Below are 13,280 nucleotides of genomic sequence, written 5' to 3'. Positions count from 1 at the left end.
TACTTTTGAGGTATATGTTTGAGGTATATTGCTTTCCAAAGAAAATATGCTGGTTTCATACCAGCATATAATGAATAGCATGTTTACTTATTTTAATGGAAGAATCAGGGAAAATAGTTAATCAGGAAAAACATAAAAGGTCAATATTAGACACATACCTATTATTTCTGTAAGCACTCATTTTAAGTATATGTGTTGTACTGGCAGACATCTAAGATGGTAACAGAGTGCATATCAAATAACATCATTGTGAAATTGACATTACATGGTCAAGTAAGTTCACCCATAAACAAGGAGACAGGAAAGTGAGAGGTAAAAGTCAGATTTGTGTGATAGGCAATATATGCATACAATCCTGCTTAGCCCAGTTGACAAGACAAAAGAGAACAGACACTCAGATAATGTATGCATATGTTATAAACGTATTCATCTGTAAGCTTGTATGCATAGTTCTAAAAGTTAATTAAGACTGCAATTTCAGACAGCTTTGAAATGTGAATGCTGGACTAGGTACAATGAAAAAAAGAGCTGACTAAAGAGATTCTGTAGGTCTGTTTTTTCGCTCTCTTTTCCATGAGGAGTAAGAGCTGACAAGTGGTGAGCAAGCACAACTCATCACATAAGAACACTCCCATTGTGTGAGATATATTTAATGTCCATAAAGAGAGAGACTCTGGATCAGGGGCAATTATTAAACACAAACAACAACTCACCTGCACAACACAAAAGTAAATGAAGCACTCTCGAGAAATTGTAAAAAACAAAACAAAACAAAACAAAAAGGTGTTTCTCTTCACTCCAATTCTGAGATAGAACTCAAGTTTAGAAAACGAATTTTAATACCACGACACGTATTAAGTCTTGGACTATAAAGAGGAAGAATGTCAGATGGATCTTTCCACTGTAGCCTGGCCATTGTAATAATTATTATATCTAACAAAGAAGGGAAAAGATGGCCCAGAACAAAACAAGGGTGTAGAAATTATAGTTTATTTTTGGAAAGGTAGATATTTTTAAAAATTCTGACATTAAAGACCAAACTTAATCAATGTGGATCAGTTTTATAATGATGTAGAGGAGTGGTATAAAAGTGAATAAATGTTCTGGCTAAGATGATAATACAGTTGGTGATAGTGAGACAGTCAAAACGTGTACTGAATAAAACCCATGTTTGGTTTGTTTGGGGGTGAAGAAGTACTTAGGAACAGCATGGATTTTGATTTTCAAGTAAAGTTGGAAAAGGATGTAATCTGGTTCATCTGGCTGTTTGATTAACATTTTTCTAATACCTCTGTACAAGCATTTTATTTGAGGGGATTTTAATTTTTAAATTTAAATTCTCCAGTAGATTTCTGTGAATTATTTTATTTCAGGTTTTTTTTTTTTTCCAGGCCAGAGTGAGCTTTGTGGCAGTTTTCTTTCTTACTGCTTCCTAGAAAGACTCACGTTTGTTGTTTTTAGATGTCTCTTCATGTTTTCAAAATTATTGCAGTGATGCTTTCGGAGATAGGAGTTCGGAAATACTGGCATGAGCGTTTAATCATAATTTCTAACTAGCTGCAGCTTCTGGCTGATATCCTTTACCAGCTCCCTGAAAATATTATATTAACCACAGTAATTTATCTTTGTAGAAGAAGGCCACACCAAAGACACTAGTAAATTAAGCTCTGAACACATTCAGGTCATAAAACAGAAGATCCATTATAATATCAAAGGTTCTTTATCCTTGAAGTCCTAATTATTTTCCCCATATTCCGTAAAGTTTCTGTACAATGTTACATAGCCACACTGTTGTGGTACAACATTTAGCCGCATATTTTTATTGAGACAGACAATGCTTCAATATTTTTACATTTTAACAGTCTGACATTGTCCCTGGTTGTTTTCAGGAGCAAGAACTGGCCCTGAGAGGTAGAGCAGGGCAGGAGCAAAAGCAGAGGGTTGGATAATGACAGCTCTTTCCAGAATAGGTCCTCAGGAGGACCAAATATGTAGAGGAAGCATGAAAACAGTTAATTACTTTGAGTTTCATTTACATCTAGACTCACCCATGTGTCTAATGTTAAGGAAGCAAACATCTAGACGGCTTGCTTAGGTTTTCTTTCTTTCTTTTTTATTCTGGATATTTTGATGTCCTTTCCTTTGATGTCTTGTAGATATCTTTACAGACCATTCTGCTGGGTGAGTGTAGCACTTTGCTTTAGATTTGGTCCCACCCACTCCTCAGACCTCCACATTTCTGTATTTTCCTCAGACCTCCACATTTCTGTATTTTCCTCAGACCTCCACATTTCTGTATTTTCACCTTGATCAAAGACAAGATGACCCATAGACCCCCTATCCACCTCAAACAAGGCCAGTTTTCATCTATGATATGTTCATAAATTTGAGGCACTTATGCAATAGCTCTTTGGACACAGGTTTTCCTCTTCTACCTCATGGTGAAACCATATTGGTTGTAATCAGACAGGTCACCAAGGCACAAGTTGTGTAAGTTGACTTTTTAGACTTAAGACCTGCCTTTCCACTCATGATAATTAGAATGAGCTGGGTGTGTGCTTTGGGGTAACATTTTATACGTGTGTATGTATTCTGCGTCATGGAAAGGAACACGGTTTCATTCAAACTCCTGGCCTTCCCTTAACATGGTCTATAACTGGAATAAAGTTCTCAGAAACCCAAGACATTATTAATCTTGTCATTTACACAAGGTGATAAGTCCTTTCATTTTTAAACAGGCCCTTGACAGCTGGTATTTAGTAAGTAGAATAAGAGAAGTCTGCTGTTCACTTTGAGTAAAAAGAAATGTGTCAATAAGAGATTATCCAATGCCTGATGTATATTTTGAAGAAATAAGATATAGAAGAACGAGCGCCCCTCAGAGAAATCAAGGTCAGCATTCACTTAGGCGATTCTGCCAGCTCTCTTGTGGTTAATGAACGGCAGCAAGATTCTACAGTGTTTTCAGTTGGAACAGGCATTGTTCTCGTTTGTGCTTTACCTTATAAAGTTTTAACTGCTTCCAGGACGATCATGGCTGAATTGGCACACCCACTTTCCCTCTCCTTACGTCCACGTCAATGGTTCAATCAGACGGCTGTGACACTAGAACAGTACTATAACTGCAAGCTTATTATGGGCTCAATTATCAAGTTATTTTCTTTGGCTTTTTACTGAGAAAAAAATGTTTTCCTGAATTATTCAATTAATGTAATTTGTGCAAAAAAAGCAGGGAAGACCAGCTATGTAAAAAGTAAAATGTAATTTGTTCGCCTCTTTCCACTTTTTAAAAATGTTTGCATCAACTGTCAGGTAATTTGTTAATTTGTTCTTCCTTTACAAGGATTTCTGTCCACATTTTCTATGACCTCTTTTGATGTTAAAATTATTATTGGCTTTGGGCATTTTCTTTGCTTTCCTTTTAAGTCAAGTTCCACTTTTATACCAAAGTTATGCTCTGCTGTTTTAAGATGAATGCCAGCTGGCAATACCCAGAGACTGGCCTTGTGAACGGTGCCTAAGCTGACTTAGGGGGGTGGGGATGTTGTCTGGCTGATAAGTTACTTCCTTCACCCGAAGATGAAACTGTCTCAGACATAGTTTTCCATTTGATATTCACATGATAAAACAAACAGCACTGCCCTCCCTCCACCCAGAAAAAGTTTCCCTTGTGTAATGACACTCAGGACACAAGACAGCCATAGCACCGCGCAGACTAGGAATTTTATGAAGAGTAACAAATCACAGAAGTTCAATAAGTGGATGACCTGCAGTATTCTGTGCACATTTTGAGTAATTAGTGTTTGCGTGTATACAACACCTTTCATTCAGGAAGATCTCAAAACATCACATCCATACGAGACTCTGCTGTTTCTGGAATGATGCCAAAAAGATAGTCATCAGAGTGCATTACAATCTATCAAGGAGGAAAACATGTTGGTCAAAGACACAAGAAAAGCCTCCAGCCTAGTAAAAAAAACCCAAAGATGATCTTTAGCTTCCTCATCATGTAATGATGGAACTCTTCCCAGGCATTGTGAAATCATGCAGAATGACCAGTTTTCATAGAATCGGATGAAATGGCCACATTAAAGACAGGTGGCTAGTGGATGTTTCTTGTGGAGTCTGTAGAGTGATCCTTAGAGGTCATTTAACTGAAATTTGCAAGACTTCCAGGCTGGGTACACTGTAGGCTCCAGATATAATAGCAGGTGGATCTTTATCATTTGTTCTGCTTACACAAACTAAAACCAACGGTCAGTTCTCTGTTATGTGTCATTCCAATAAATTATACCTGGATTTCTCTTCATGTTATCAACGAAGAGATAAAAGTAGGGGGGAAGCTTCTCCTCCAACAATATTTTTGTCCTGAAAATAACCAGTGGATACATATTTTTCAATATAGGGAGATAGTACCTTATATTTCTGAAAATATCTTTTAGTCTTTAGACTGTCATCCTAAAGACAAATATAGTATACTATCTCTTTGGACAAATTAAGGAAAACTATGGTTGGTTTGCTTTGGTAGAACTTGGCCATGATAAAGGATCTATTCTGTTGGACAAATATCTTTCCATTCTGTCATCAATTTCTTTGTCTCCTGAAGACACTTCTTGTTATCTCTTACCAATATGGCCGAGAAAGTATGATAAGAGTCCTTCTTACAGAGGCTAAAAACTTGGCTTTACTCCTGCCCTCCTGAACATTGCAGTTTCCCACATTACTATGGGTAGATCAGGGGTCCAGACTGTGTTTTCTAAAGCCAGCCCATATGCACACTTTGTCTTTGTGGACCTGATGTGACCTCTCTGCAGCACCAAGGCTGACAGATGTGTTCATATCTAATGTTGACTTTGTTCAGATACGCAAACTGTCACCTCCTCCCCTCCTACCTACCTTCCAAATGTTAAAGTTCCATTCAGCTTTTTCTAGTCTTCTGACTGGTAAATTGCATGAAGTTCTAGAAAATAAAGCATTCAGGGTAAATTTTGGGAGCTGGAAGAGGAAGAAATCAACTGTCAACTTCAAAGTGAGAAGGATAGCAATAGTCTGAAAAAGTTGTCTCTCAGTACAGATTCTGTAGGGAGTATATTTCTCTATTATTTCAATTATTACAACTTCCTGAATAGGTTGAAGGTCATTCATAATTCACACTTGTGTCATTTTTAGACATGCCAAATGCAGTCTATTAAGCATAAATAAAACTTCAGTGCTTGACCAGGAAAAATAAACGGGGATTCATAACAATGAGGCCTTGTTCATCTTTTTAAAAGTAAATGATGTGTTTTCTTTTTTTTTTTTGTTTTCCCCCCTGTGCACTGAATTTCTCTTCTGTCTCAATAGTACAAGCACAATACTTTAAATTGATCCAAGCATAGCAAACTAGACTGTAAGTCTGGTCTGACAGATTCTAGATTTTTCTATTTTATAGGATAATAAACAAGGACCCATATTATTACCATTTACAAATACAAATAGTAGCATTGTCTATTTGATGGAGGATTAGGTTGAACACAGGCCTTGACAGTATAAAACAGAATTCGTCTAAAGTCTTTTATAGCCTATTAACTTTCCTAATGGAATGCCTATAAGCATCCATACTTTTTTTAGTGCTTGTGCTCTTGGACTTAAATAACAAAGCAAGATAAATGTTTAATAAAATATGATTAATTCCAATTCCAACTACATATAATATATAACTCTATATAACATAGATTATATACAATATACTATATAAAATATACCATATAATTACATATCACTTACATGATATATAACATGAATTAAGTTATATATTTATATATTTATATATATATTTATATATTTATTTATATTAATACCTAAAATAGGAGATTACTCATATTTTATGCAAATTTAAAATTTCTCCAAGGTGTATAATTTGCCACGTTTATACATCACATATAAAATATATGTGCTTGGGCACATATATACTTATATATAACACTGTATGAAAATATATTTTTGGAAATCTAAAATTTGTTAAATCAAATTCAGTCATCACTGCCTTTTGTCCCTAGCTCTGCCTTGTGAACATTAAGTGAATGGATATTCTTTTGGCATTTGGAACTGGTTTCAAGGTTTGATTAAAATACATTAAGTATAATAATTATGTTTAGAGTAATTCCTATATACATGTGTGGTATTATATTTATGCCTTAGATCATGAATTTTACCACTAGTAAAAGTGAGTAATTTGGGGCAATTCTAGTTTTATTTTTAAATACTCGAAAGATTTAGCATTAAAAAACATTTTCAGAAATTTCACTACTGTGTTATTTTAACAAACTTAAAAAATAAAAAAAATACAAATTGATCTATTAAGATAGTGACTATAAATATTTGTTCTTATAAATTGAGGCATCCAGAGATCTAGATCTTTATCCACACTTACCAAGGTAGAAATATAGCTTTCTGGAAAAATAAAAAGAGCCCATGAAGATATTGGGAAATTAAAATTTTTTATATGATAAAATGAAAAAACCACCTTAACTTTCAAATGTGTCAAATGTATGGACAGTTAGATCATGGTCGTAACGTGTTTTATTTCTGGAATTTGTTATTAGCTACCAAAGAGAAAATTCTGGAGGAGTTAACACATTTTAAAAATATTTATCATGACTTTTAAAAGAATGGAATTTTTATATATCCCTATTTTCTTATACTCTAAGGCCCTGTTCCTCTTATCTTTCAACTTATATTGTGAGGAATTGAGATTTTTCCCTCTAATAAAGCGTTCCGAGAGAGACACAACAAAATAATAAATCAACAACCCTTTTATATCAATTTGAACTTTTTCTAAGTGTTTGAGACTTTGGGGTCCCCCTTTATATCCTTGAGTTGAATTCATCACAAAATCCCAGACCCCAGGACATTTTTATTTTGGATCCAGATAACTTTTTCCATAAAACCCCCTGATGGGAGAAGAGATCATTTCTTTTATGGAATTTAACAGAGTAATTGATTCCCTTCCCTTTTTCTCCAACACAAAAACCAGAGAGGTTATATTGGTAGCATCTCTGCTTCTGGTACGTAACTCAGATGACATATAATTCATAGGACTGCAATAGAACTGAGATTTTGAGAATATACCGGGTTTAAAGACATTATGGTTATATTTTTTAAGAGCATGGCCAAGAATACTTAAGATACAAACCTGTGGGAAAAACTACATAAATCACTTCTGTTATTTATTTTATTTTTATTTGCTGAAAGACCTGTTTTGTAATACAAAAGTATAGATGTGATATCTTACTTTCGAAAGGCTTGATTCCTCCAAGATTCCTTTCCATCATTCCTCCACGCAACTTTTTTTGAGGCAACAAATTGTCATTATGTTTTTGTTTAAACCACTCCTCTCACCTCTCAAAGGCCTGCCTGTGTATTAGTATTGCTAGAACATAAATTAACTTTAGATGTCGACAGCTCTGGATTCGAGTATTCAAGTTAGATTTGGGGGCCATTGTAATCATAGGTGGAAAAGCAGAATTTTGCCGAATCTAAGATCCGAAGAGATGAGATATAAAGAAGATCGCAAGTGGTAGCAACACCTTGAAAGAAAGCTCTAGAATTGTAAGGGTGTGGTAGATGGGACTTTGAGGCACATTCTTATTGCTGTGTGAGGAAGCGTGCCCAGAATCTGCCCTCATTACGTCTGGCGCTTGCCAGTTCTTTTCAAACCTCAGTTTCATGAGCACCATAAAAATTCACTTAAAATCGAAAAGAACACCCTGAAGTTAAAACCCACTCTGCTTTGCCTTGCCTTCCATGGCCTGGAATGTCACCTTTTACCTCCAGTAAATAAAGCCAACATCAACACTCTTCCGTGTCTTTTATTTTTTGTGCACTCAATATTCTTCACATGACGATCTGTACACTTAAAGGGAAATTACAGTAGTGATCTATGTCGCTGCAAAGAGAATTGTCTTTATAATATATAGTTACAACGTACCTATCATTTTCTTTTGTTTCTTGGGCTGTTCACATTGGATCGAGTAAATCTAAAATGGAATTAAAAGAGACATGATTAATAGTGGACTACAAAGAAATGATGATATCATGATACTTTCTTGAAATGATCTGGCATGTGTGTCTAAGCAGCATTCCCCAACAGAGACAATTGCACTGTTTTACGGTCTTGCAGGGTATTGTCTCTTTAACCTCACTATTTCCGAGAAGCCACCGAAAAGTTCTAATATGTCACAATTCAAATGTCAACATGTTGTTGGAAAGGAAGCTAATAAGTTAAACCTTTGAGAGATGCCAAAAAAAGAGGTGATTCAAGCTGTTGAGAGAAGTCCATTGTTTTCTAAAGGGAAATAGAACTCCAGAATGAAATAGGGTACTTACAAGCATTTAATTGGAAAGTTTAGGGGAAAAGAGCAAATGCACAATCATTTTTTTTTTCAATCTGATAACTTTTTGAACAGAACTATTCCTTTCAGTGTACTTCCAGAAACAGGAAAATGTGAAGGCTAGGGTTAATAAGATACAAACTGCAAATTCTCTGGTTTTTGTAGAAATAGCACATAACACGGAATAATTTTCTTAAGATAGTCTGGAGCCTATCTCTGGGTGGATAGAAAGCATCCTAGGTTATATTCTAACATATTCTAGCAACATTTTATGTTTGGCATTATTTTCTGTAAACCAATTTCACCTGGTTAAATTACTGTTGAATGAAAAAGGATGATTTTATTTTGACAGGAAAGAAACTAAACAGAAAACATTCCTCATTGAGTTATTTTTGAAATTTAGCACAATTTTGTGCTATGATGTTTTTAAAGAAAAAAATAAACAATTGGACTTTAGAGCCACCTACTGGAATAAAGAGGCACATGCTTACGTTTGATGTCCTCTGCTTTTCAGAAGATAAACAAATAAGATAAATACAATTAAAGTTATGCACACTTCTGTTGATCTTTTAAAATATTAACCTACTCAATTTTTCTCAGTTTGAAATATCAAATATCCTGTAAGAAACCAACAATGTCTTCTAAAAATATATTCTCATAAGTTCTCTTAATAATTTGTGTGATGTGAGTTTTCTCCCCCTTGGATTGAGACAGCAGAATCGAATCCCTAGTTTACTTGCTGTCTTTGTTGCTTCTGTTGGTGTGTGTGTGTGTGTGTGTGTGTGTGTGTATGTGCACGTGTGACTGTTACTGGTCTCATTTTCACCAGTTAATTGTATAACGTCATTCTTTCTTCGACAACCTCTATCTGGTCGTTATGTAACAAATAATCTTAGAATAAAATTTAAAAACTATGAACATTTTTGTGATAAGATGAATAAGCACCTTAAACATTTTCATGATTAAGTGCTTTTTTATTGAGATATCATTGACATATAACATTATATTAGTTTCAGGTGTGTAACGTAATGAATTAGATATTTGTATTTTTTTGTGTGAATTAAATGCTTTTATAAGTGGAAAAACCCTGAAGCCTGGACAAGTAAGTTGGACAATGACTTGCCTAAGGTCACAGAGCTCGTCAAGGTGGGGGTAAAAGTAGGCAGCTCTAGGAAATTATAGGTCCACGCTTGCCCCACAGTTGTTTAGTCAGTCATTAACAGATTGATTCAATTCTTTCTCTCCTCAGAATTTTTCTAGAAAGCAGAGGAATAAACACCTCCCCCTACTACCCTGCTAAATGAATCAATTAAAGGCATACTGCCTGCTTTCAGAGAGTGGGAATCAGGAGCTGAGGCATGAGGTCAAGTCCTGGATCTGGGAGTACTGATGATTGGTGAGAGAGGGATTAAGTTTTTTAAAAACAAAATAATCTCCTTTGACTATGTGCTCTACAGACCGGTTCTTTATGTCATGTCCTTCTAACCTATTCCCTAAAAAACACCTTGTTGAGAAGGTGCTGCTTTTGAGAACATGCTGAGGGAGGCAATTGTGCCCTGCCACCCTTAGCGAGGCTACTGCTGGATAATGCCAGACGCATTCAGCTCTGTGAATACGTGTGTGGTTCCCTAGAGTGAGGAATTCAGAGAAGGGAAAGTTCTTTGCTAAACATTACACAGAGGTGTATGCAACACGGTAAGCCTTGTCTTAAGACAATTTGATTGGTGAGGTAGGATTTAGAAAAGATTTGTGAACTGGCATGAGAATCACAGCTTTCCATTTGTCAATAGAAGGCCAATTTTCAGGACATAAAACAGGAAGTCACACTTCTTTTGACAAAAATAAAAGGAAATATTTGTTTATGCTATGAGAAAATGTACAGATATTAGTGCATATCTTGCCCTTTCTTAATATTCACTTCTTTCTCTCTTCCCACCCAACCCTTTCTGGTGTTTTGAAGATATTTTATAGAGTAGTCACAGACATTGCGCCAGGAGAGGAGCTCCTGCTGTTCATGAAGAGTGAAGACTATCCCCATGAAACTATGGCGCCGGATATCCACGGTTAGTACTGTTCACACCCCCTTCCTCCGCATCCTCATCTGGTCGCCGTGACGGAGCATCTGTGTGGGGCCATCACACATTCAGTTTTCCTGGCTCTTCAGTGTCAGTTTTCACAAAACTCCTTCTCTTCTGAGTGGCTCTTTTCTTGGCTTGACATCTGGCTAATGTTACTGTGAATCTTGAGTAAGCAGAGGTCTTCCCTCAAGTGGAGGCCAAACGAATTCTGAATATATCAACTGAGATATCCCACCGTTGAAACTTTTTTGTCAATACCTTGACTATGGTGAGAATCCTTTCACTATACAAAAGTCATTTCAGAAAGCTCAGTTTGGGCTTTCATCAATCTGGTGGGTGTTTCTTCCCATCTAATGTTCTATTCCTGGAAAAAGTATGTCTCCTTGAGTAAAATCCTAGTTGGCATGACAAGATGGGAGAGGGCTGGGGGGAAGGGGTTTAGGAGAAAAATACACATGAGGAAACTTTACAGCCAGAGTTTTTATTTGCCAGAGGCCTATTCTAAATCAAATGAAGGGGATATCAAAAGAATTATAATTATTAGTTATGCATGTATAGAACAGATGAAGAGATAATTCTATCCGTATTGAAGTGTTACCATTGGGATGAGAATTTAGTACTTTTTCCGTTCTCTTTCCTATTTCTTTCTCCTAATGTAACATGATTTGGTTAAACATAATCTAGTGGTGTCTTTAGAATGTTTTATAGTTGGAAGGACCACTGGGAAGGGTTACTCACCCCAGCTTAGCTGACAGGTGGGGACGGAGCCACCTCCCATCCCTTTGGCATTCCGGATGGGAAAACCTCAGCCTCTGCTCTCTGTAGCTTTTGCGAAGGAAGCTACCAGTCTTGGCTGAGTCTTTACTTGAACATTTTTTTCCTTTGGCTGAGCTGCATTCTGCCTCTTTGTAGATTATACCAGTTATATTTTGGGGAACCTTTTGGAAATTGTTTTCTTCTCAGAAACCCAGTGTTCTCAACCAACCTGGTAGAGCTTAAGCCTGAATAAGGAATCTTACCCAATGGTGTCTGGGACAGACGAAGCATGAGGGCATAGGATACGAAACGTAATCTAGCTTTCTCTAGTGCAAGGCAACTTTCACTGGTGAATGTTAGACCTAAAAAAAGGTTTTCAAGCAATTCTTTTTAGAAATATGAGTGATTAGCTTACTATTCTTAAAAGCCTGAGTGGAAGTGATTCTTCTTCTTTTAGGGCTACGATTCATAAATTACCTGCCTTCACAACACCCTTGAACCCATCAGCTGCTTTTTATTTTCATTGTGTCACACACACACACACACACACACACACACACACACACACACTATACCAGATACTATATGCTCTCCATTTATTATCTCATTTAGTCTTACACATTGATCAAAGCTATAAGAGAGGAATCATATTTATTATACAGATAGAGAAACTGAGGCTATCTAAGGACTTAGATAAATTTACCTTAGGTCTAGGTAAATTGGCCAAGATCACATGACTAGAAAGTGGTAGTTAACTTTCAAACCGAGGTCTTGTTGTCTGTAAACCCTAGGCCTTTCCCATCCATTCTGTGGCTTGGAGATTCTGTTTGTGTTCAGCCTGCTCGTGAGATCCTAAATGTAGATCTTAAATATTGTGAAGAGTATAACAGATTATATTACATGGTTCCATTACCTGGTTAGTGTCATTGAGAGACATGTCTTTAGAGCTGAGGTGATTTATTTTAGAATACCCCTACCTTCCTGAACCCTCTACGGTCCAAAGTTGACACACTCTATTAAATCTACATATTGCTTTCTTTACTGTTCTGGCCCCGCTGTTACTGGTTTAATTGATATGAAACCTGTCTTGTATGTGGATTTTAGCAGTGGTGTCTCCTCTGACCTCTCCTTCACTTCTCACATCACAGCTAGGCTTTCTGATTTTCAGTGGCTTTCAGTTCCCTTCTCAGCATGGACCCCCCCCCCAAAGCCCCTAGGGACCTGCTACCTTCTCTGACTTCACTTCCCCTAGCTGCTCTACATGTACCCTATCAACTCGCCCTATTTTACTACAGTTTTGCTTTTCCACCAGCTGCCATGTTCTTCCTGGCCTTTATCATTGGTCCACGCTGTTCCCACTGCCTGGAACATCCTCCTTCATCCCACTTCACCTGGCTGATGCTTGCTCATTACAAATCCTTTTCTGAACCTCTCTCCTTCAGATTAGATGGATTAGACATGTTCCTCTGGGCTCCTTTAGGCCCCATGCATGCATCTGTCATAAAATATATCACACTCTATTTGTTCACATGTGTATCCCCTTGAGTTTCTTATATAGTCATTCCCTAGCAAAATGCCTAGCATTTGTTGGTGACTAAAATATTCCCCCCAAAACATTCAGTCAATGAAAAACTGGCTATAGGTCCTGGCTGTAGCTCTATAAAACAGGGATTATGTATCATGCTGCCCGGGTGTCTTTTCAGCATTCTGAGCTGTTTTTAAGACTTCTGTGACTGTGTCTGTGTGATGTGTGCATCGTACAGCCTCATGAGCAGGCAAAAAGCTATTGAGATGGAAAGAATAGGAACAATACCATCACTGCCTGGCACCTTATAACCTTGTTATCTCTACTCCCCACTATTACCATTTATTTATCTTACTGATGCAAAGGGCAAATTCATGATATGTTGGCTGTTTAACAAGGCCCTGCCAATTAGCCCTGACCCTAGGGTAGCATAAATTAGTCTAGAAGGGTACTAAAAACATCTTGTGTCCATTAGGTGGTAATGACGAATGTAAGGAAACATCCACGTTTACTGATGCTAACCAGTGTAAGCATGACTCAGATAGGGAC

General features: G+C 36.8%; 1 protein-coding gene across 13 annotated transcripts in view; it reads left to right on the top strand.

Annotated features, from left to right (window-relative positions):
- MECOM (MDS1 and EVI1 complex locus) overlaps positions 1–13,280 on the top strand; it is a 562,536-nt gene that overhangs the window by 504,761 nt on the left and 44,495 nt on the right. For all 13 annotated transcript variants that reach the window (XM_047875125.1, XM_047875120.1, XM_047875119.1 and 10 more), the window contains one exon: positions 10,333–10,435. In XM_047875125.1, coding sequence (XP_047731081.1) covers positions 10,333–10,435 — 103 coding nt within the window. The remainder of the gene's footprint in view (positions 1–10,332; positions 10,436–13,280) is intronic.

This window comes from Prionailurus viverrinus, chromosome C2 (assembly GCF_022837055.1).
Source record: "Prionailurus viverrinus isolate Anna chromosome C2, UM_Priviv_1.0, whole genome shotgun sequence".
Taxonomy (NCBI): domain Eukaryota; kingdom Metazoa; phylum Chordata; class Mammalia; order Carnivora; family Felidae; genus Prionailurus; species Prionailurus viverrinus.
Note: the sequence above shows the minus strand (reverse complement) of the source record. Positions and strands in the feature narration are given on the sequence as shown.